The sequence below is a fragment of the Cucurbita maxima genome, unplaced genomic scaffold (genome assembly GCF_002738345.1).
Source record: "Cucurbita maxima cultivar Rimu unplaced genomic scaffold, Cmax_1.0 Cma_Scf00037, whole genome shotgun sequence".
NCBI classification, from domain to species: domain Eukaryota; kingdom Viridiplantae; phylum Streptophyta; class Magnoliopsida; order Cucurbitales; family Cucurbitaceae; genus Cucurbita; species Cucurbita maxima.
In genome coordinates this window covers 437,608-460,928 of record NW_019272053.1, presented here as the reverse complement: position 1 = coordinate 460,928, position 23,321 = coordinate 437,608, and the positions used below count along the sequence as shown (strand labels likewise).

Here is a 23,321-nt window from a genome sequence, read left to right as displayed (position 1 = left end):
TCCGAGACAGTGCCCAGATCGTTACGCCTTTTGTGCAAGTCGGAACTTATCCGACAAGGAATTTCGCTATCTTAGGATCGTTGTAGTTACGGCCACCGTTCACCGAGGTTTCGGTCGCCGGCTCCCCTGTCATCAAGTCACCAACTTCCTTGACCTTCTGACACTGGGCAGGTGTCGGCCCATACATGGTCTTACGACTTTGCGGAGACCTGTGTTTTTGGTAAACAGTCGCTCGGGCCTGGTCACTGCGACCCCCTTTGTGAGGAGGCACTCCTTCTCCCGAAGTTACGAGGTTATTTTGCCGAGTTTCTTAAAGAGAGTTGTCTCGCACCCCTAGGTATTCTTTACCTACCCACCTGTGTCAGTTTTGGGTACAAGTACCCTTTTGTTGAGGGTCGTTCGAGCTTTTCCTGGGAGTATGGCCAGGTTACATCAGCGTTGTAGCGCCTGATACTCGAACATTGGCTCGAGGTATTTTCTCTACCCCTTCTTACCCTGAAAAAACAGAGGCACCTTGCGTCCTTGAACCGATAACCATCTGACTATAAGCAAGGAAAAAACATCACGACTTAAATAACATATAACTCAGGGTAAGAAGAATTGACAACTCTTATGGGATCGAATATCGCACAATGCCCAGTGGTTAACAATATTAATTAGTAGAGACCAACACATTGTGGTGGGCACATTTGAAGAAACTTTCAAAGTACTTCAATTTGTATCTAACGATTATTAGTATCATCGAGATTTTTGAATTCCGAGAGTTCTTATAACGCAACAACATTATGTCGGCTTTTTTAAATAACTTTTTACATATCGAGACTTAAACACATCATCTTCTACTTGATATTATATTTTTCTTAATCAGAACGCTATCGATTGAGAGCTAAAATCGAAGAAAACCAACATTTTTCGAGGTGGGTTAAAAATAAAACAGAACCAAACCACACCGATCAAAACTAAAACTTAAAAAATGACAACTACAAGACCTAAATTAAAACGTGCGCTTCGGGACATATTTGAATTTATGCCCTACAACTATTTCACTATTTTTTTTTTTTCCTCTTTTAATTTGCATCCTCCAAATTAAATGTGTGATTAGGAATCTTTTCAGACAATTCAGCTTTGGTAAAATTGTAGGTTTTCAAGTGTTTAGGTGTCAACTCTGATAGTGATTCATATGAACTTAAGGGGAATCAACAGGTTGGTCTTCGCTATTTTTTGTCTTCCCAATGGTCTCCCAAATAGTAACCTATTTTCTCCTACTTTTCAATGATATTTAATTCGATTCCTTTCTCATTTGGAAATGTAATATTCTTTTATACTCGAGTTTATATCTTATTTTGATGTGGGTTCGTTATTATCTATTTTAGTTCTCGATATTTATTCGATTTCTTTTTGTTTGAGAATGTTGTTGGGTTTTATGTTTTAAAACTCATAGTTTGTGAACAAAAACATATTCTATTTTCAATAAAGTTATTATTGTGGTTTATTCGGTAAAGATTATTATAGAATAAAGTGAACTTTAGGATCATTAATCTAAATCAAATAAACTAAGAACACTCCGGCTATAGTATGATTACTTGAACTATATGCAGAGACATAAGAGTTGATCAAGTTCAAGTATATAGTCAAAATAATCTATAGTATAAGGATAAGACTGATTACCTTATTCTGGAGACACTATGGATGTGACCAATTTTGTTATGATATAAAGAATGTGATCACTAAAATTGTACATGTGGAGACATGTGAGTGGGGGCGTCCTATGCAATGAGTATTGCATAAGATCGGACCCTGAAGAAAATCACTCTCACTTTATAATGTCGTTTACTGTTGAGACTGATTTTCTTTTTATTCGATGACCTAGGTAACTCAATCTTAATCCTGAACTAACCATGAACACCTGTTTATTTGGAATTATCCTTAGATTTGCATGGGTGAAAGTGGCTTAAGTTCGCCGACTCAATAGGCCTCCCATTTCAGGGGTAAGACTGGGTAAATGGCTGGGGACGTGGGGTGCAAGATCACTTTTAGGGATAGAAGAGAGGTAGTTCCCTTAAGTACTGACTTCAGGTCTTGAACAAGGGACCCCACCCTCTCATTGGCCTGAGAGGGATTCGGTTTACTGGTTGGACCACAAACCAATTGTTCATTAGAGGATCAGTGAGACATAAAAAACAAGAAGTAACTTCAGGGGTAAAACGGTAAATTGACCCAATTCTAGTTACGAACAACCTGTGAAGGATCGACTTACTGATCATGGTTATATCAAATGGACAGAAATATATCTATAGTAAGGGGAGTGCAACTACTAGGCTATAGTGAAATGTCCTAGTAGTTAACGAATGTTGGTTAACAAGGTTAATGAGTTTAACCGGTTAATCTTGGATCGTTAGAGCCCATGATCTATAGGTCCATTAGGTCCCTCTACTAGCTCATATCGGACTAAACCATAGAATAGTGTGACGAGTGAGTTCGAAGTGTTCGAATTCAAATTAGGAAGAATGCGTATGCGCTACATATATACGATATATTTAACCACATTTTTGTTTTATTTACGAATTAAACAAAAAGAGAGAATCTGAGATATTTAAATAAGACGGAATTAATTGGGATTGTTATTTGAATTAATATTAAATATTAATTAAATAGTTCAATTAATCATTTAATATTACTTTATTTTGAAATTAATAATTCAAATGGATGGTTGAATCAAAATGAAGAAAGTCAAAATGTGACTTCATTTAATGAATTTTATTGGAATTTTGAGGTGTCAAAATTTGGTTTAACCAAACTTGCATTCTTGCCAAATAAACCCCACAAATTTGAGTGTCAAAATTTGGTTAACTCAAGCATGCATGTTTGCCACATAATTCCAAACATTTGAGTGAAATTTTGAGTGTCAAAATTTGGTGATCTCAAATTTGCATGAACATGCAAACATGACTCTATAAATAAAGTGATCATAATACATGAAAGGGCTTCTTCTGGGTGAAAAACCTCTCACAAACACTCTCTTCATATATACAAAATCCCTCCCAAGTTTAGTCACTTACGGATTCCACAATCCCGTTCTAAGGCCAGAGGATAGTGGAGAAGACACTAGTTGTGGTTCGAAATCGGTTCGTGAGGAAAAAGAAATTTGAACTACAAAAGGTTAGGATTCAAACTCATTAAGTTTTAATACTTATGAACATGATAGTTATTTAGTATAATTGATGTTCTAAAAGTGCCTAAGATCCAAATTGCTTCCGCATGTGTTATATTAACACCATCAAATGTAATATTCTTTTATACTCGAGTTTATATCTTATTTTGATGTGGGTTCATTATTGTCTATTTTAGTTCTCATTGTAATGTCTCACATCGGTTGGGGAAGAGAATGAAATACTTTTATAAGCGTGTGGAAACCTCCCATAGCAAACGTGTTTTAAAGCCTTAGCTCAAAGTCGAAAGAGAAAGCCCAAAGAGAACATTATCTACTAGTGGGTTTGGGCCATTACACTCACACTTACAAGTTTATAACAATATTTCAAGAAAACTATAGAGTACAGTGTGTGTGAGTCCCGAGGTATTGATATATAATTTTTTCTTTTAAAAATGGAACCTCCATAATTTTAGAAAAATCTAAGGAACTTAAGGAAAATATAAAAGGAAAAAAAAAAAATCAAAGTCAAACCTACGGAAAATCGCTCCAAATATGGATCTATAGTCAAAATTTCGCGGGATTTCGTCTTAAGAAATGAGTGAAGTGTTTCGAGATCTTAGTTTTGATTTTCGTTCAATTACGAGAGTTTTTTCTTGAAATTAAGTTTGAAATTTTCGATAAGTTGATATTCAACGAATTCCACACACGTTTTGTGATAGAAGTCGGAATTGTTTTGGACTGAAAGGTGGTGTTTCGATAAATATAAAAAATTTGCAAGATAGTAAGTTGTACGAGATTTAGACATGTTTATTTTATTATAAGATTATATAACATTACTGTTAAGGATATTTAGTAATAAATTATAGTTTACCATATATATTATATTTGATATTTTATTATAAGACAAATATTAGATATTTGTATTATGATCATAGGTATCTTTCCATTTATTGTTATTTTCATTTATTACTATTTTCATATCCTTGTAATTTATTTGATTATAAATAAGATAACTTTCACACCATTTAGGTGTGGTGGATTAATCAAGGATACCATATGAATGTTTGATTAATCCACCACACCTAAATGGTGTGAAAGTTATCTTATTTATAATCAAATAAATTACAAGGATATGGAAATAGTAATAAATGAAAATAACAATAAATGGAAAGATACCTATGATCATAAAACAAATATTAGATATTTGCCTTATAATAAAATATCAAATATAATTATATATGGTAAACTATAATTTATTACTAAATATCCTTAACACCTCACCGCAAGCTAAGCGTCGGATTTAAACGAATGTGAAGCTTGAATCTGAAAAATTCAAAGAGGTTGAGAAACACTTTTCATGAAAATGCTAACAACCCGGTTCTTGGCCATCAAAAATTGCAGAGGGATCGCAGCTCAGCGACGATGTTGCCTTGGCTTCGGCAAGAATATGTCTAACCCATGAAGAGGGATTGTCGCTTAGCGACAATGCTGCCTTGACTCTGGTGAGAATATTTCTAACCCCAAGAAGTAGAAGGGGAAACCTAGAGCAAGGGACAAAGACAATGTTGAAGCCGGAAGAGTCGCCACATTGGGCGAAAGAGCCAATTTTGGCGAGAAGGGCAGTCGGAAGAGTCGCCTCATCGGGCGAAGAAGCCAATTTTGGCAGGAAGGGCGGCGGCAACTTGGTTGGCGAATAGGTCAGTGCGGCACCCAGATTCCGAAGGTAAATCTCTGCAAAAGGTTGATAGGTTTAGGTTAGGGTTTATGTGAAGGATGAAGGTTGATGGGGAAGAAAATGAGAGAGACTATATTGGCCAAGGGGGAAACCAATTGGGTTGGAAAAGGTGAGGTTGTATGTACAGAGTATGACGAAAGGTGATTTGGAGGTCAATAGGGTGGAGCCGAAGAGTAATCAATCGGCTCCGACTACGGCAGCCATGAAGACTGCCCCTGCGGCGTCAAAACCAGCAAGGGTGGTGGAGAAGAAGATTAGAGGATTCAAAAGCCATTGAAAAGAAATGATCGGGGTTGTTAAATCGAGAGGGCTCTGATACCATGTGAATGTTTGATTAATCCACCACACATAAATGGTGTGAAAGTTATCTTATTTATAATCAAATAAACTACAAGGATATGGAAATAGTAATAAATGGAAATAACAATAAATGGAAAGATACCTATGATAATAAGGCAAATATTAGATATTTGTCTTATAATAAAATATCAAATATAATATATATGGTAAACTATAATTTATTACTAAATATCCTTAACACCCCACCGCAAGCTAAGCGTCGGATTTAAACGAACGTGAAGCTTGAATCTGAAAAATTCAAAGAGGTTGAGAAACACTTTTCATGAAGATGCTAACAACCCGGTTCTTGGCCATCAAAAATTGCAGAGGGATCGCCGCTCAGCGGCGATGCTGCCTTGGCTTCGGCGAGAATATGTCTAACCCATGAAGAGGGATTGTCGCTTAGCGACGATGCTGCCTTGGCTCTGGTGAGAATATTTCTAACCCCAAGAAGTAGAAGGGGAAACCTAGAGCAAGGGACAAAGACAATGTTGAAGCCGGAAGAGTCGCCACATTGGGCGAAAGAGCCAATTTTGGCGAGAAGGGCAGTCGGAAGAGTCGCCTCATCGGGCGAAGAAGCCAATTTTGGCAGGAAGGGCGGCGGCAACTTGGTTGGCGAATAGGCCAGTGCGGCACCCAGATTCCGAAGGTAAATCTCTGCAAAAGGTTGATAGGTTTAGGTTAGGGTTTATGTGAAGGATGAAGGTTGATGGGGAAGAAAATGAGAGAGACTATATTGGCCAAGGGGGAAACCAATTGGGTTGGAAAAGGTGAGGTTGTATGTACAGAGTATGACGAAAGGTGATTTGGAGGTCAATAGGGTGGAGCCGAAGAGTAATCAATCGGCTCCGACTACGGCAGCCATGAAGACTGCCCCTGCGGCGTCAAAACCAGCAAGGGTGGTGGAGAAGAAGATTAGAGGATTCAAAAGCCATTGAAAAGAAATGATCGGGGTTGTTAAATCGAGAGGGCTCTGATACCATGTGAATGTTTGATTAATCCACCACACATAAATGGTGTGAAAGTTATCTTATTTATAATCAAATAAACTACAAGGATATGGAAATAGTAATAAATGGAAATAACAATAAATGGAAAGATACCTATGATAATAAGGCAAATATTAGATATTTGTCTTATAATAAAATATCAAATATAATATATATGGTAAACTATAATTTATTACTAAATATCCTTAACAATTACCAAAAAAAATGTATAAAAAAATCAACACAAAATTGGGTGGAAAGATGAAGAAATTGACACGCGTCGGTGGCAAAAGTGATGAACGTGTCTGGCAATGAGATGTAACACGTGTCAAACATAAGCCCGGACGCGCTTCAGGTAGAAACGGTGGAGACACGGTGTACGGAGAAAAATGAAGCATAGAAGAAACACTTTTAAGAATCGAACCTGGGATCGGAAGCACAGAAGTGCCAATTAGGAGGTGCCACATGTCATGCAACGAGCGTGCCTATTCCTTCGGAGCTCGTGCTGTATCCACACGTGGGCTACGTGCCTGGAACCAAGACATTCGCGTGTGACGGCGCATGTTAGCATGCGTGGTGCTTCTTTTTTCTCTATCCCACACCTCCAACTGTTTCTCGTTTCATACTAACACTATTTTGACATGAATTAGAAACTTTCTATTAAATTTTAGAAATTTTGGAGCTCTTAAAACGTGAAAAAACTAGCTCGAGAAGATACCCATCATCCAAGTAACGACTAAGATTTTAGGGATCACTAGGACGTAATAGTATGAGCATTCCTTTCTTTAGATGGTTAGAAAATGCATGTTAAGGACTTTGGCATAGCGTTTTTGAATGAATATGCATTGCATGTGTGTTATGATAAAATTACCATTATGCCCCTAGATTGAGATTTCTGAGACATGACTAGAGTATGAGTTTAGCCGTATGGATGAGTATGCTCATTATATAAAAAAATTATCAAAATACCCCAGTAATGAGATTTGTGATAAATGTTGTTTTATATGCTTTTTGTTGTGTTAGAAAAGAGGATGGTTATTGTGATCTATGCTCCGAATGATTTATGAATATTACCTCCCTGTTGATCTAGTTCTCTTGTATGTTTGCATGATATAGTATGTTTTAACTTCAGTGTTTGACTATGTAGTCTCCCTATAGATCTTGCTTATATACACAGAGCTAGAGCATTAGAGTTAGATTGACTAGACTATGACCAAGGTCAGGACACCTTCAGTAGACTGAGCACCTTAAGATCGTGAGCAAAAGTCAATGAGTCTAGACCCTAGTGCACCTAGACTAAGAAAGACTCAATGAGTCAACACAGAGTAGTATGGAGCTAAAAGTCTGTGTTAAGCCACCTAGCTGCCCTAGGCATCCAACAGACCTCCTCAACTCCCAGAGGTCTGTTGGTGCAGGGTCTAAGGTGAAGTTTAAATTATGGATTAAGTGCTTAGGTAATCGATAGGTATATCTCCCTAGCAAAACATGCATGAGGGAACTGAGTTAAGATTAGGGTGCTACAACTAGTGCGATGTACACATTGACCTAGGTCAAAAGCGTTCCCGGTAGACCCTACACCACAAGATGTGAGTGGCAATCAAAGGTCTAGACTTAAATGCACCCAGAGATTTGGATTAGCCCCGATGAGCTAACTTTGAATATCTTGGAAACGAGAGATGAGATTGAAACCACTTATAAGCCCCTAAGAACGTAGTAGACCTCCATGACATCCAAGGATGACTAAGGTTGATCTTCAGGCTGATATCAATATGATAGCATCATTAGAATCTTTGCTACCTATCTACTTCGGTACACATTCCGTCAAAATTCCACTGTAGTACCCATATTGTCGAGGTAGGCAAAGGTTGGATAAGAAAGGTGAGTCAAGAAGATCAGGTGCCTCAACCATGTGGAGATGGCCAGTAGTCTCTTGACATAGCATATGTGTTGTAAATCGTTCCTGAGAGGAGAGGGCATGAGACTACATACATTAATTTAGTAGCTTATCGGCACATGGGAGGTCGCTCCCAATAAACTTAGGTGACTTTATGATCCCATGGGAGGGTCCACTAGCTAACCTTCCATGAATGATGTTCAGACTAGCATACACCATAATGTCCCTACAGAATGTACGAGGTCACACCTCAACCCAGGTTACCAATCATTCACTATGTAATCAAAGTAGGCTGCCAAGGTGAAAGAGCATAAAGATTGTAGCAATTCAGCAAGTTAAATGTAGCCTCCATATCGTTAGCAATTGGTATGGTGTCAACAAAGTTTCCACTTCCCTTTCCACTTTAATACCATTATCATCGAGTCAGGCCTAGGTCGGTTAGAATTGTATGTCTAATAGTTTAGTTGGATTATCTTGCACAACAAATATATCCTGAGAGGGGATGTAGGATTACACGGGTAATCTTAGTAGTTGACAAACACAGGGGGTCGCTCCCCTAACTTTGGGTGACTAAATAGTCCTGTGGGTATGGTTTGCCAACTAACATCTCTTAGACGACGAGAGCAAACTAACACAATGTTGTCCCCACTAGAGAGAGAGTTTTATGAGGTCACGCTTTAACCCATGACACGGGTTACACATTGCTTAGGCAAAGCAAACTACCTAAGTTTAAGAATAGAAAATCGCTCCTAAATGGGTGAACCACACCTTTCATACCCATAGTGGGTCCATGAGTTACTAAAGTACCTCCCAGAATTTTGAGGCACCCCAAAGGCTCAGGTAGCAGAGAGACTAGGCCTGAACTTCCTAGAGCCCGAAGTAATGCTCGTGGATACCTACTAAATTAAGAAAGCAATGAAAACCTTCAAATAAGTAGCTTACTCGATATATTTATATACTCACCCCTTTCCCCTTTCTTCTTTTAGGTGTTCACAGGTTGTCGATCAAGTTGGAGGAGCGTTCAAGAGTTATTCGATTACAAGAGGGTCGTTCCACAGCATCAGTCTATCTTTGTATTTGAGTCATTTGTATATCTGTTTATAATCTGCCCTAAAAATAATAATAAGGGAGAAAAAAAATTGTAAAAAAAATATTTAGTTCATCAGCGCAGCCCCAAATTCTGCGCTAGTATCTTCTTCTTCGCTAGTCGCATTACGCGTTCTATTTCAATCCTCTCTGTAATTCCGAAGCTCAGAGTCTGGGACCGGCGGCGGCAGAAGCACCGGCTACGCCAAATCGCATTCGCCGTTGTTCTTCAGGTATTATATTGCTTCGTTTATCTTTCTTTTGATTTCAATTTCTGTCTCATGATTCATTACTGGTAAAGTCTCTATGTGAGTGCTTGCAATTTGTTACAACCCGAAATATTGAGCCCAGAAAACCGAATCGAAACCCCTTTGATTTAATCCCTTGCCTCCTTTATTCATTTTAGTGATTGGCGATTCTGGCATTTGATCCTAACCGTAGCCGCCTCTGTTCTCATTCCTAGGCCTTTGTCTTTGGGTACTTCGTCTTCCAGTCCTCTGTGATTAGGTTCTTAAACAAAACTTAACTTGTGTTCTTCTGTTCTCAGTAACGAATTCAACCTGGAACATGATAATTGTGTTGTAAGTTGTCACAAAGATGTATTATTATAACTCTCATTTAGTTCATAACGTTTATAGTATCATTTATTTTGGTTATTAATTTTCATTTAGTTTATAACCATTTTGTTTCGTATTCTCATTTATTTGGTTTAGGTATGAGAATTAGTATTGTTATGTCTATATAAAGGCTTGTCTAACATTGTTTTGAGGCGTGGAGTCGAGTGGAATCATTGTCATTTTGTATTTGCCTAGAAGCAATTGGGAGGACCTTTTGTTGAGAGACTTGTAAACACTTTGGTTATAGTGATTGGCTACCACCCGTGGATGCAGGGGAATCCCTCTCTCCAAACCACCTAAATTTTTGTGTCACTTTGTTTAATTTCTGTTTGTGAGTGTGATTGATCTCGCTTTCGCTTCCGCTACAATAATTGGGTATCATATCATTTTTGAAGATTGTGGCATTACGGAACAACAAATTGCATCTAAAATGGATTGATTAACATTGCATATATAGGATAAGAGAAAGAAGAAATCTTGTATTGGTTGGCTTGTTGGTTCATTTTCCCTCTGCTCAGGTTCCATCAGGCTCCAATTTTTCATATGATTTGTTTAAAGATTCAAACCAGAATCACAATCAACTTTGAACTCTTTCTAATCTTCTGGCTAAGCCTAAGCCTCTGCATTCTAGCCTGTTGGATAAGCAGCCTAAAGCTCTAGTTGTATTTGTGTTCTCAAATCAAACTGACCAAAAACTCCTTTTATTGGGTTGATTTTTGAATATGCTCTTGTACATTACTTAATTTTTCTGATTGAAAGCTCAGTGTCTCATCCAAAAAAAACTTTGATGCCCAAAAAGTCCCATGTCCGGACTAACCACCAGTGATTTTCAAAAAGTCTTTTCCCGTTTTTTGGGGGAGCAGAGCAGTCAAAGAAAAGTTTCAAAACAAAGGAATAGCACAGAGCTCATACTATATGATAATCCAACGCTTATCTCCACCTTGTGATGAATACAAATTTGACTTCCTTCCCTTCTTCAGCTACCTATGAAACTCTTTCTTCAACAGCATCCGACGCCTGACTTGGTCAAATTTGTGCCGAATACAGCAGGTGTGTGCATGAAGCCGGGATGTTATTATCCCCTAAATGGACCATGCCTGATTGAAATTGGAATATTGCCTCTAGTGATGTTTTAGAAAGAATCCATACTCATTTTTTATTCTACTGACTGAATTATGGTTTCTGCAAAGATTTTAAACTCAATTTATGAAGCTATCAATTTTGATTTGGTCCAGGAATATAGCAGATGGCGCTTAGACGGTTCTTTGGTTTTTCTGATGGTGAGCTAATGAGATCGGACGCTAAACCGTGTTCACAGTTGATGAAACAGACTGCTGGATTATGTACTGTTGGAGGGGGACTTGCATTCTGGATTCTCTGCAGATTACACTATGGTCTGTCAAGTATTCTTCTTATCTGGTTTTAAATGCATGATCAAGTTGCATGTTTTTCCCTTTTCCCGTTCACCTCTTAGTGAAGACTAATGAGTTTCCTTATTGATTCTAATCTATTTAGTTACCATATAAATGGAAGCAAGAGTATTCTGAATCGAAGTTCGAATAGGTATTAGGTTAAGTCGACTAAATACGAGTATGTTTGGGAGTACTTATAAACTTCTAAAATAAGTGTTTATAACAAAAGTGTAACAGTCCAAGCCCACCGCTGGCGGATATTGTCCTCTTTGGGCTTTCCCTTTCGGGCTTCCCCTCAAGATTTTTAATACATGTCTACTAGGGAAAGGTTTCCACACCCTTGTAAGGAAGACTTTGTTCCCCTCTCCAATAGATGTGGGATCTCACAATCCACCCCCTTGGGGGCCAATGTCCCTGCTGGCACACCGCTCGGTGACTGGCTTTGATACCATTTGTAACGGCCTAAGCTCACCGCTAGGTCCTCTTTGGGTTTTCCCGTTCGGGCTTCCCCTCAAGGTTTTTAAAACGCGTCTATTTGAGAGAGGTTTCCACACCCTTGTAAGGAAGGCTTCGTTCCCCTCTCCAACTGATGTGGGATCTCACAATCCACCTCCCTTGGGGGGCCAACGTCCTGCTGACACACCACCCGGTGACTGGCTCTGATACCATTTGTAACGGTCTAAGCCCACCGCTAATAGATGTTATCCTCTTTGGGTTTCCCCTTCCGCCTTTACCTTTCGGGCTTCCCCTCGAAGTTTTTAAAACGCATCTACTAGGGAGAGGTTTTTACACCCTTATAAGAAAGGTTTCGTTTCCTTCTCCAACCAATGTGGATTTCACAAAAAGTCTTTAATCACAAGCACCTTCGAAAAGAAGTGCTTAACGACGGATCATATTCGTGCTTGGTCCATCATTCTTAAGAATACTTTTCTTTTGGGTTCTTTCTCATCAAGCACTTGAGCCAATGGGGAAAATGCACTTTATCAGTGTTTTCTTACGAATCATTCAAGTGTTTTGAACAGTTTTTTTTTTTTTTTAAGTAAAATAATACTTTTAAGTTACTTTCAAACATAGTATGAACACATGATATTTCTCTGCCGGATTCGTTACATTTGTTGCCTTTCTTCTATGACTTTCTGGATGTTGTAGAAGCAAATAGAAGCACTTTTCTTGCTTTTTCATAGAAAACAAGTGTAACTTTGATTAAATCAAGAAAAATATTTAAGGTTAGATTCAAATCCAACGCAAAGCATCAGCCTGTGATCTTAGAGGGCTTTAATATTGCACTTATTAAGCTTGTGGGATTCTGAATTCTGTTGTGTGATAGGTCCAAGAATTACAGTTCCTAGGAGTCTGCGTTGGGCAGCTTGTGGAGCAGCATCAATGAGTGCGACCTCGGCTTTGCTTGTTCGATTGTTTAGTCCAGAATGTGAACCCCAGAACATTGCTGCATATGACAAAGGGAAAGCTGCAAGGTAATTGACATTCAAAGCGCAATGATCTTAGTGTATTATTAAATGGCTGTTTTTCAGATGTTTCTTTATAGGAGCTAACTTTTGCTTTTAAAGTTACAATTTTGTGTTTATGGTTGAGTACGTGATAGTTAACTATCTTGCCACATACTCGGTTCGTTCATGGCTCCATACAACCATGTATTCAGTTACGTTGTTATTGTTAAGTCTCTCGACACTCGTCATAGCTAAGGAGAAATTATTGGACGGAGTATGTTACAATGTGACAATGGCTTTGCGAAATGTATTTTCATAGGGATTAAATTGGTAACTTAATTTTAGATGTCGTATCGAGCTTTATATATTCCGACCCCATTAGTTGCTTGTTGGGGGTGGTTTTGAAAGTATAATTAAAGTGACTCCAATTCCATTTATTGAGTAGACATTTTTGTTATTTTCCCCCAAAAAAGAACTGTTTTTTTCAACTCATACATAATGTAGGTACATATCCCTTTTATTTTGTCCAATAAGAATCATAGTCCGTACACTTTCTCTTACCAAACCGAAATTGACCTAAATTGCTTTCGGAAAAGGATCTCAATTCAAGTATAATTCAATAAATCAAACATCAATGGTCATTTTAAGGGCAATAATTCATTTTTATTTCATATTTGTTGAACTAAAAATATAAAATATGTTATCGTTGCAGGTATGAAATGCCATGAATATATATACGCTCGTCTTATAGGGTTTCATGGTCATGATGAGTATAAAAGTATTATGTGCATCATTCTACTGAATCATGATTTTTAATACAGAATATAACACATGTTGTGTGTCACACGACAATGGATTACTTCTTTAGTATGTTACGTACGGACAGGTACATTATGTTATCATGCATGTAGTAAGATCTTGTTTTAAAAGAAAAAGTCGCTTCCTCACACTTATAATTTGGAGAAAGTTAGAGCTTGGTTCCTATAGACTTTAGTTCCAACAATTTTAGTGAGCGTAAAATGAAAAAGGGAGAAAATCTGTCAAGTCAACCCGAAAGGGTAAATTGGTCATTTTGACCCACCTTACCTAATTAGGCGACTATGAACCCTACTTAGAGAGTTAATAAAGAGGGAAAAGAAAAAGAGAAGAGAGAGAGAGGAAAAGAAAGGTTTTAGGGTTTCTAAAGAGAGGAAGTGGAAATCTACTCGGAAACCGCTTGGGGTTAGAATTTCACCAAAGATCCTTAGCAAGAAATGCTCGGAAGGATTGGGGAGAACCATTTTGGAGTTTTGATTTATTCAAATCCATAAATAATCGAGGAAGAACCAAAGGTAAAGGTTCTTGATTTTGGTTTCTCTCTTCTTAGAATTAAGTTATGAATTTTCATATGTTGATATTGGAGGGATCTCACACAACTTTGTGAAAGAGGTTAAAATTGATTCAGACGAGAAGACGTCGTTCCAATGAACGTTAAAAAACTATACATTTTGTAATTTTTGAATTCTAAACCAATTTTGGACTTGATTATTAAGTTAATTCAAGATAGGTAAGAAAAGTTATGAAAATTGGAAGAAAATGGGTTGAATCTATGAAAGACAGGTGTAGCTACCACATGTCAGACGGAGATCAACAATAGGTCGTTGAAGAAGGCAGAGACGCATGTCAAACATTGAGTGATGTTGCATAGTTGAGCAAGCAAGTGATGCATGTCGACACGCGGTAGGCGAGCGTGGATCTATGAAGCTAATTGACCTGAGAGCCATCACTCGATCTAAATCCGCGAGATGATTTGACCCACCTCAGACGCGTTGACCGTGTGTCCCACGTGTGGTCACCTAGTAATTCGTATGCACTTGAGATTTGAATTGCACCGTGGGAGATGCATTAACTAATTACAACATGGCACGTGGCACACCGAGAGCGCGTCTATCCTCCCTCTGCGCATGTGTGAGCGTGTGAGTACCCTCTTTTTGCCTCGTTCGACCTCTGGTTATTAGTTTTTTGTCCTGATTTCAGTGCTAATCCTAATTTTTCTTGAATTAGGACCTACCATATAAATTTCAGGAATTTTGAAAGCTTTTAACACACTAAAAAGCTAGGCGAGAAGGCACACGTCATACAAGTAAGTAACCACACAGACTTTAGGCAAGTAATACCTTATAAGATCACTAAGACTTGCTAGCATGCGAGCATTCCTTACCTTAGGTGGTTAGAGAGTGTATGTTAAGGACTTTAAAAGAGCATTTTTGGATGAGTATGTACGGTATGTATGCTATGGTAAAATTAACATTATGCCCCTAGGTTGAGATTTTCGAGTAGCATGCTGTGTTATGTATTATGCAAAGTTAGAAATAGAATAGCATGACTAGAATACGAGTTGAGCAATATGGATGAGTATGTTATGCATGCATGTAAGAATTACTAGAATGCCCCTATGATAAGATTTGTGATGAATGCTACTCTATATGATTTTCGCTGTGTTAAAAAGGAGGATGAGTTGTGGTGATTTGTGCTCCCGGTGATTGATGGATGTTATCTCCTCGTTGAGCTTATTTGCTTGTTTGTTTGCCAGAGTATTTTAGTTTATGTTTCAAGGCTTTAGGTGATCGATATGATATCTCCCTAATAAAATTGCACACATGATTAGATTATGTATACGGTGCTTCAGGTGATCGATAGGATAATCTCCCCATATGCACAAGAGAACCAAGTTAAGGCTATGGTGCCAGAGCTAGAGCAATTTTGAGTTGACCCATATCAGTATGTTTCTAGAAGCTCCTGCACCCCAAGATCGTTAGGTCTAGTCTTGTGTGCATCAAGAGAGTGGATTAGCTTGAGGGGTTAACCCTAAACGTCCTGTAAACGAGAGAAGCGACTTAAATTGTCTAGATCCCCTAAGAACCTAGTAGACCTCCACATCATCTAAGGATAACCAAGGTAACTTTTCAAAGTTGATAGCAGTGTGACTGTGTCATTAGAGTCTTTGGTACCCAAACCGTCAAGGTAGGCATAGGTCATAGAGGGGAGTTACGTTGAGACGATTAGGTGCCCTAACCATTAGAAATGCCAACAGTTTCCTAAACAGGGTCTCTGTGTTGTAAACCCGTTCTCGAGAGGGCGACATGGGACAACATAGGTTAACCTAGTAGTTGGCTGACACACGAAGAGGTTGCTTTTCCAAGCTTTGGTGACTTTATGGTCTCGTAGGAGGGTCCGCCAGCTAACCTTCTATGGATGATGTTCATATTGGTAGACAGTATATTGTCCCTATAGAGTATACGAGGTTATGCCTCAACCCAGGTCACTGGTCATTCACTACATAAGCAAAACACGCTAGCTAGGTCAAAGACTTTCCCTTTCCATTCCTGTACCAATACTGTTGAGCCAAGCCAAGCCCGATTAGGGTCGTGTGACAAACAATTTAGTTGGATTAGCCTGCATAACAGATCCGTCCTAAAAGGGGATGTAGGATTATGCGGGTAATCTTAGTAGCTAGCAAGCACATGGGGATTGCTCCCCCAACCTTGAGTGACTAGATGGTTCTGTGGCCAGAGCTCGCTAGCTAATGTCCTATGGATAACAAGAGCAGGCTAGCACATACATACTGTCCCGACAAGGAGAGAGTTTTACGAATTAGAGGCTCAACCCAAGACACCGATTACACATTCCTTAGGGAGAACAAGCTACCTAAGTCTAATAATAGAAAAGTAGTTCACCCCATGATGAAATTTGCAACCCAAAAGACGTGCGATGGCAAAAATGGGTGAATCACCCCCTCCGTAACCAGAGTGGGTCTATGAGCAGCTAAAGTATCGCCCAAAACTTTCAGCCACCCGAAATGCTCAAATACTAGCAAAGACTAGGTCCAAACCTAGAGTAAAATCTATGGATACCTACTAGGATAAGCGTATTCGCAAGTTTTTCCCTTTCTTTTTCAGGTATTTACAAGTTATTGGTTAAGGTGGAGGAGCGTTTGAGAGCTATAAAATCATTTAGGAGGCTGTTCCAGAGCGTCAATCCGTCTTTGTGTTATAGTCTTTCATATTCCGTTTTGTAATTATATCTCAAATCCATTTCCCCATTTATAATAAATTTGAAAAGCCCTATATTATAATTAAACTTTATTTTCTATTTAGTTTTTGTGTTATCCATATGTTATTCTTAAATTTCATTAAATTTCATCTTTTATTTTTATTTATTTCCTCGTCCTTTTAATCTCAATCCAGATTTCAAAATCTCGAAATTTAGGTAATATATATACTTATCCTAACCATAGCATTTAAAATTATTCAAACTAAAATTAAACTTCTTGGAAAATTACCATCAAAGTGGGAATATTAATTATCAAATAAGTCAAAGTAAAACCATTGACCATGCCATTCATTAAGATTCTTGTAACTAGCACCAAAAAAAAAAAAAAAAAAAATCAACCATTCCCTTGTGCCACTCATTCCCATGTCCTATCAAGCACCCATATCAACACCAAAATCCTTTTAAAAAAGATACCCAACCCAAATTTTTTAACCTCCAAAATCAAATTATGATCTACCTCATAGTTATCATTTTAATCTTTGATTTTTAATTTTTATACGAAAATAAAGAACAAATATGGATACCATATAGAGGATTTAAGATCCGTGTTACACTTCATTTCAATTCAAACCATATTATAAATGATATCAATTATAGTAGCTGTCGTGTTAGGAATGATATCAATTATGGGTGGATCACCATTTCCAACATCTTCTTAAGAACAATTTCATGTCCAAACCAGCAAAAGGCTTAAACAGCGCCCACTCATATAGTGTACTCTGTTAATGGAGGACGGAACAATCTCGCTCTTTAAGCACTGTACAAACCCACTTGTTCATACTCTCATCATTTTTCTCTTCAATCCCCTTGACGTTTTCCTCTCACGAACAAAACTCCCCCGCTTATCGCATTTCTCTCTCTTTCCTCGCCCCTTTTGCCCATTTCTCTCCCTCTTTCTCATTTTCATTCAATTTCTTCTTCACCCATCACCGTTAACCCTAAATCCTGCTCACCCATCTCCCTCTAATGGCTTCCCACTGTCAAAAAAGCTACCTCCGCCCCGATTCTACGCCTCATCTCAACGGCGACACCGAGACCCACTTGCACAAAAAGCCCAAAATCGCACCCACGTCCATTTCCGACTCAGAAATTCAATCCGAGTTTGCCCACCATGACCTCTCCGTTGCTCGGATCAACAACGGCAGCTTCGGCTGTTGCCCTTCTTCTGTCATTTCCGCTCAACAACAATGGCAGCTCAAGTTTCTCCGGCAGCCGGATTACTTCTACTTCAACGAACTCAAGAAGGGGATTCTTGAATCCAGAACTATAATCAAGGATCTCATCAATGCCGAACATATCGATGAAGTTTCTATTGTCGATAACGCCACCACTGCGGCTGCTATTGTTCTTCAGAAAATCGCTAGGGATTTTGCCGAGGGGAGATTCCAGAAGGGTGATGCGGCGGTCATGCTTCATTATGCGTATGGTGCTGTGAAGAAATCGGTAGAGGCATATGTTTCTCGAGCTGGTGCGTATGTAATTGAGGTTCAATTGCCTTTTCCTGTTGAATCTAATGATGAAATTATATGTGAATTTCGTAAGGCTTTAGAGAGAGGAAAGGCTAATGGTAGGAAAGTTCGTTTGGCTGTGATTGATCATATTACATCGATGCCTTGTGTAGTTATTCCTGTTAAGGAATTGGTAAAAATCTGTAGAGAAGAGGGTGTTGATCAAGTTTTTGTTGATGCTGCTCATGCCATTGGGTGTACTGATATCAATATGCAAGAGATTGGTGCTGATTATTACACTAGTAACTTGCATAAATGGTTCTTTTGTCCACCTTCAATTGCTTTCTTGTATTCTAGGAGGTCCCCAAGTCTCTCTGATTTGCATCATCCTGTTGTTTCTAATGAATATGGTAATGGGTTGGCCATAGAAAGTGCTTGGATTGGAACTAGAGATTATAGTTCTCAGTTGGTCGTGCCTTCGGTTTTGAAGTTCGTTAATAGGTTTGAAGATGGGATTGAGGGAATCAAAAAGCGGAATCACGAGGCTGTTGTGAAGATGGGAGAGATGTTGGTAGAGTCGTGGAAGACGCGTCTTGGTTGCCCGCCTAGTATGTGTGCGAGTATGATCATGGTGGGGTTGCCTTCATGTTTGGGTATCTCGAGTGAATCTGATACTATGATGTTGAGAACACATTTGCGTGAAGAATTTAGAGTTGAAGTTCCGATATATTATCGCGCTCCGAGGAAGGGGGAAACTAGTACTATAACGGGGTATGCACGGATTTCTCATCAAGTGTACAACAAGTTTGAGGATTATGTTAAGTTGAGAGATGGAATCAATGAACTTGTTCGAGCTGGCTTCACCTGTGCTGAGCTCTTGAAATGAGGACGGAAGAGGTATGGCTTCTTTTGCTTCTACGTATATGGTTAATGAAATTTAGGGAGCTATTATTAGAAGAGATGCTATAAGGTAGCTGTTCTTGTTCTTATTTTTACTGTATGTAGTTCCATGATTGTCGATGACAAATCTTACCGAATCATGCATGAATATACGATTAGAATGCTCATTTTATTGGGCACCTTACTCTTAGTTATGAAGCCTATAACAGTCCAAGCCCACCGCTTGTAGATATTGTTCTCTTTAGACTTTTTCTTCCCGGCTTCCCCTCAAGGTTTTAGAATGTGTCTGGTAGAGAGAATTTTCCACACCCCTATAAACAATGCTTTGTTTTCCTTTCCAACCGATGTGGGATCTCACAATCTATCTCCCTTGGGGCCCAACGTCTTTGCTGGCACACTGCTCGATGTTTGGCTTTAATATCATTTGTAACAGCCCAAGCCCACCGCTATTAGATATTGTCCTCTTTGAGCTTTTCCTTCTGGGTCTCCCCTTAAAGTGGTAGTGATGGGGACGGGAACAGGAACGGCTTCTCCATCCCCATCCCGCCTCGTGGACATCTCTAGAGACAAGTGTCGTACAGAAACATAAGGCAAGTTTAGGAGGCGTACCTAAGTCTGGTCAAAGCCTAGAGACGAGGATCTTTTTCTAATTTATATTACTTTTGTAGTCTGTTCATGTCAGTTTGAGATCTTGTATTGTCCCCACCTGTGGCATGAATGTGGACCCAACAGGTTGACTTACAATTATTGGGAAAGGAAATTGTTATAGTCCTAGAATTTAACTAAATTAGATGTGAACTTTAAGGAACATCTCTGTCGTGTTGGTAGTTGCAAGTGCAGTTTCTGTTTGAATAAATGTACTCTAAGGAATTAGTTAGTTGTCTGATAACATGTAGCAACAGCATCCTCCAATTTCTTAAATATGCCTCACTTCTTTTAGGGGGTGAAGAAATAAGGCTTGTGATGCTGTCAAAATGAACAGACTTAGCATAAGCCATACCTTGGTGTCGAGAGGTTTCGTACTCTCGAGTCCCAACCCGTCCCTTCTTACCTTACTCTATAGCCCCTCTTTTGTATCCTCTTGTATTTTCTCATCAATATGTGAATCTCACTTGCGGCTTGGCGTCTCTTCATATCAGCTTGTTTGATTGTTGGGTGCAAAAACTAGTACTGTAACAACCCAAGTCCACCGCTAGTAGATATTGTCCTTTTTGAGATTTTCCTTCCTGGCTTTCCCTCGAGGTTTTAAAACATGTGTGCTAGGGAGAGGTTTTGCACGCCCTTATAAAGATTGCTTCGTTCCCCTCTCCAACCGATGTGGGATTTCACAATCCACCTCCCTTTGGGGTCCAGCGTCCTCGCTAGCACTCATTCCCTTCTCTAATCAATGTGGGACCCTCCCAATCCACCCCCTTCAGTGCCCAACGTCCTTGTTGGCACACCGCCTCGTGTCCACCCCCCTTCGTGGCTCAGCGTCCTTGCTGACACACCGTCTCGTATCCACCCTCCTTCGTGGCTCAGCGTCCTTGCTGGCACACCCCCTAGTGTCCACCCCCCTTCAGGGCTCAGCCTCCTCGTTGGCATATCACTCGATGTCTGGCTCTGATACCATATGTATCAGCCCAAGCCTACCGTTAGCATATATTGTCTTCTTTGACCTTTCCTTGTTGGGCTTTCTCTCAAGGTTTTAAAACACGTTTGCTAGGGAGAGGTTTCCATACCCTTATAAAGAATGTTTCGTTCCCCTCTTCAACTGATATGAGATCTCACAGTTACGTTGTTTGAAAGTAGCTTTGTGATTCAAAAAGCTCGAGGTCGGTTTGGATGCTTATTTCGTACAATACACATTTTAAAAACTACTTATAAGGGTAATGATTAGATAAGCTGTAATATTATATAATATCAAGACTGTGTACACCTACATACCCATGATTTTTGGAAGGATAACTTAACTAGATTTGTTTTTTAAGATTCAAGCTTTCTGTCTGATTTGAGGTAGAAGATGATTAGAACGATCAGATGAAAGTCCCACGTCTTTGGTTTATCGTTCGGGTCGGAGTCAATGATATCTTTCATTTGCTATTTCTCTATGCTGCTCATATAGTACAGATGAACGGATTGCATTTTCCATTGACAAGTCGTTTTCGATCCCTCTGCCCATACAGCAAGGCTTAGAAAAGCAGCCCGCGGTGGTTCATCTTCTGCTGCACAGCCATGGTTTCGGAACGCCATGGGCACACCCCCAGACACTTCAAAGGTGGATGCACCAAGCAGAAAATAATGTCATTATCTTTTTAATGACTTTAAATGAAAGTCCTAGAGGACAATGGTTGTTGTACATGTTCGAATCTCGCCCTTTCGACTCTTGAACTTTCAAACGAAGTACCGTGTTTTGATCATACATACGAGTAAAGCTCATATGATGTAGACTGGACTGTAACTTTAGTAGTTTTCGAGTTTTCGAGTTCTCGAGTTTCCATGCAGCAAGTGCTTTGTATGCTCCATCTTAAATGACTGCAGATTTTAATGAATTGCAATTTCATGTATGTTGAAACTAATTCATTTCTTTTGTTTAGATAGTTGACTTTTTTTTTTTCTCTCGAGTTAGATCGGTTAAAATAAACTTTTAAAAGTTTTGACAATGCCCTTAACGTTAGTTTTGGATAAAAATCGTTGGTGTTTTTTTTTTAATTATTAATTTAGTCTAACTAAAATATCAAGGTTCTCGAAATTTCTCGTTTGACCGAGATGTGAATGACCACGATTCGTTCGGAGGTGAGTGATAAGCCTATGAGGCATGTCTAAAGGCCTGTAACTTAATTTGGTATTGTGATAATGCTTTCTCTTTCCCCACCTAAATCAGATTGAAGAACCAAAAAGTTGATCTCACTTAGAAATTGTGAATAAGAGAAGAAAGCGTCTATTGGGTATCTAGGAAATCCGTGGAAGTAGTACGAGATCTTCTTGGGGTTCTCAACATAAAAAAAAAAAGGTTTAGGTCGAATGTTGAGCTCAACCAGGGGCAGGTTAGTCGGGTCTTTCCTGTTCTGTTCCCGCCACGAGAAAGACGCACAAAGAAGGTGATTGGGCTTCTCTTTCTTTCATTTTCTTTGAGATTGAGCCCCCACCTTGAGTTCACATGCTCGGGTGGGATGATTTTTTTCACTCTCAATAATTAGATACAAGTCTATATAACTATATAACATAGAAACACTCCATTTTTTATAGGTTTTTTTTGTTTGGTCTTAATCAAGATAAGTCAGGGGCGCGTCGACTCGACAGATGGGTCTTGCAGTCAAGCTCCCTTCTGCCTAGATAGAACTAAGGGTCTTGCAGTCAAGCTCCCTTCTGCCTAGATAGAACTAAAAAATACAGATATTTGTAGGTTCAACGCGAAAATTGTTAGGGAGCAATTACAACCCAAGAAGTAGTCAGAACCCCTTTCATATTTGATTGCACAAGGCATTCATTTGACTTTCCACTAATGCACAATTTCCGTGCAACTATGTTTTCTTTAGTCCCTACTATGCCAGAAATAGGGAATCCTTAGAAAACCGGAAGGAGAAAGAATATGCTTTACCGAGTCAAAGAATAGTGAAACTATGAGAGATTTTTATACTTAGTTTAGTTCATGTTAATGAAAATAAGGTAAACTTATGATAATCTTCTACCCGAGGCAAAAGTAAACATAATTCAACGACTATTGATAATGTACTATTTTCTTGTAGTTGAAGTTACAAATTTCCATATTCCACTGTTGCACTAAAAAACGATTTTTTTTACATGATTTCTTCGAGTTCAAATCATAACCATGTTCTTTTTTATCCTTCTATTAATTGCATTGACTTTAAATATAATATTTAGTAAACGAAGATATATAGAAAGATTAGAAAAACGAAAGTCTAAGGTTTTAAAATAAGAAAAATACATTTTTTTTGGACGGTTTGGTTAAAAATGTTTTATTTATGATCACGAGAAAAAATGTCTAATAATCGAATAACTGCATTTAATGTTACATGAGAAATGTTTTAGAACTCGAAATATTAATTATAAATACTATATTTCAAAAAATATATATAATTTATTTATTTCACTCCTTCGGACTCTTTTATAAACCATTTAAAAATGATTGATGGATAAAAATCTTATTTTTTTATCAATAAAAAAATAAATAGCGAAAAAAATCCAAAACCTCACAAACAATACAAAT

General features: G+C 38.6%; 2 protein-coding genes across 2 annotated transcripts; both read left to right on the top strand.

Annotated features, from left to right (window-relative positions):
- Positions 1-9,245: 9,245 nt before the first annotated feature.
- LOC111468599 lies at positions 9,246-13,038 on the top strand. The gene is made up of 4 exons (XM_023113860.1): positions 9,246-9,427; positions 11,047-11,205; positions 12,551-12,733; positions 12,780-13,038. The coding sequence occupies exons 2-3, from the start codon at positions 11,058-11,060 to the stop codon at positions 12,700-12,702; spliced, it is 300 nt and encodes a 99-aa protein (XP_022969628.1). The 5' UTR covers positions 9,246-9,427; positions 11,047-11,057; the 3' UTR covers positions 12,703-12,733; positions 12,780-13,038.
- Positions 13,039-17,512: 4,474 nt separating this feature from the next.
- LOC111468593 (probable L-cysteine desulfhydrase, chloroplastic) lies at positions 17,513-21,657 on the top strand. The gene is made up of 2 exons (XM_023113852.1): positions 17,513-19,108; positions 21,277-21,657. The coding sequence occupies exon 1, from the start codon at positions 17,730-17,732 to the stop codon at positions 19,095-19,097; it is 1,368 nt and encodes a 455-aa protein (XP_022969620.1). The 5' UTR covers positions 17,513-17,729; the 3' UTR covers positions 19,098-19,108; positions 21,277-21,657.
- Positions 21,658-23,321: the final 1,664 nt, after the last annotated feature.

Bases quoted from the DNA above. Each gene is read 5' to 3' on its own strand.
- LOC111468599 (XM_023113860.1), top strand. From the start codon at position 11,058: ATGGCGCTTAGACGGTTCTTTGGTTTTTCTGATGGTGAGCTAATGAGA. The intron at 11,206-12,550 runs GTCTGTCAAGTA...GTTGTGTGATAG, and splicing joins TCTCTGCAGATTACACTATG to GTCCAAGAATTACAGTTCCT.
- LOC111468593 (XM_023113852.1), top strand. From the start codon at position 17,730: ATGGCTTCCCACTGTCAAAAAAGCTACCTCCGCCCCGATTCTACGCCT.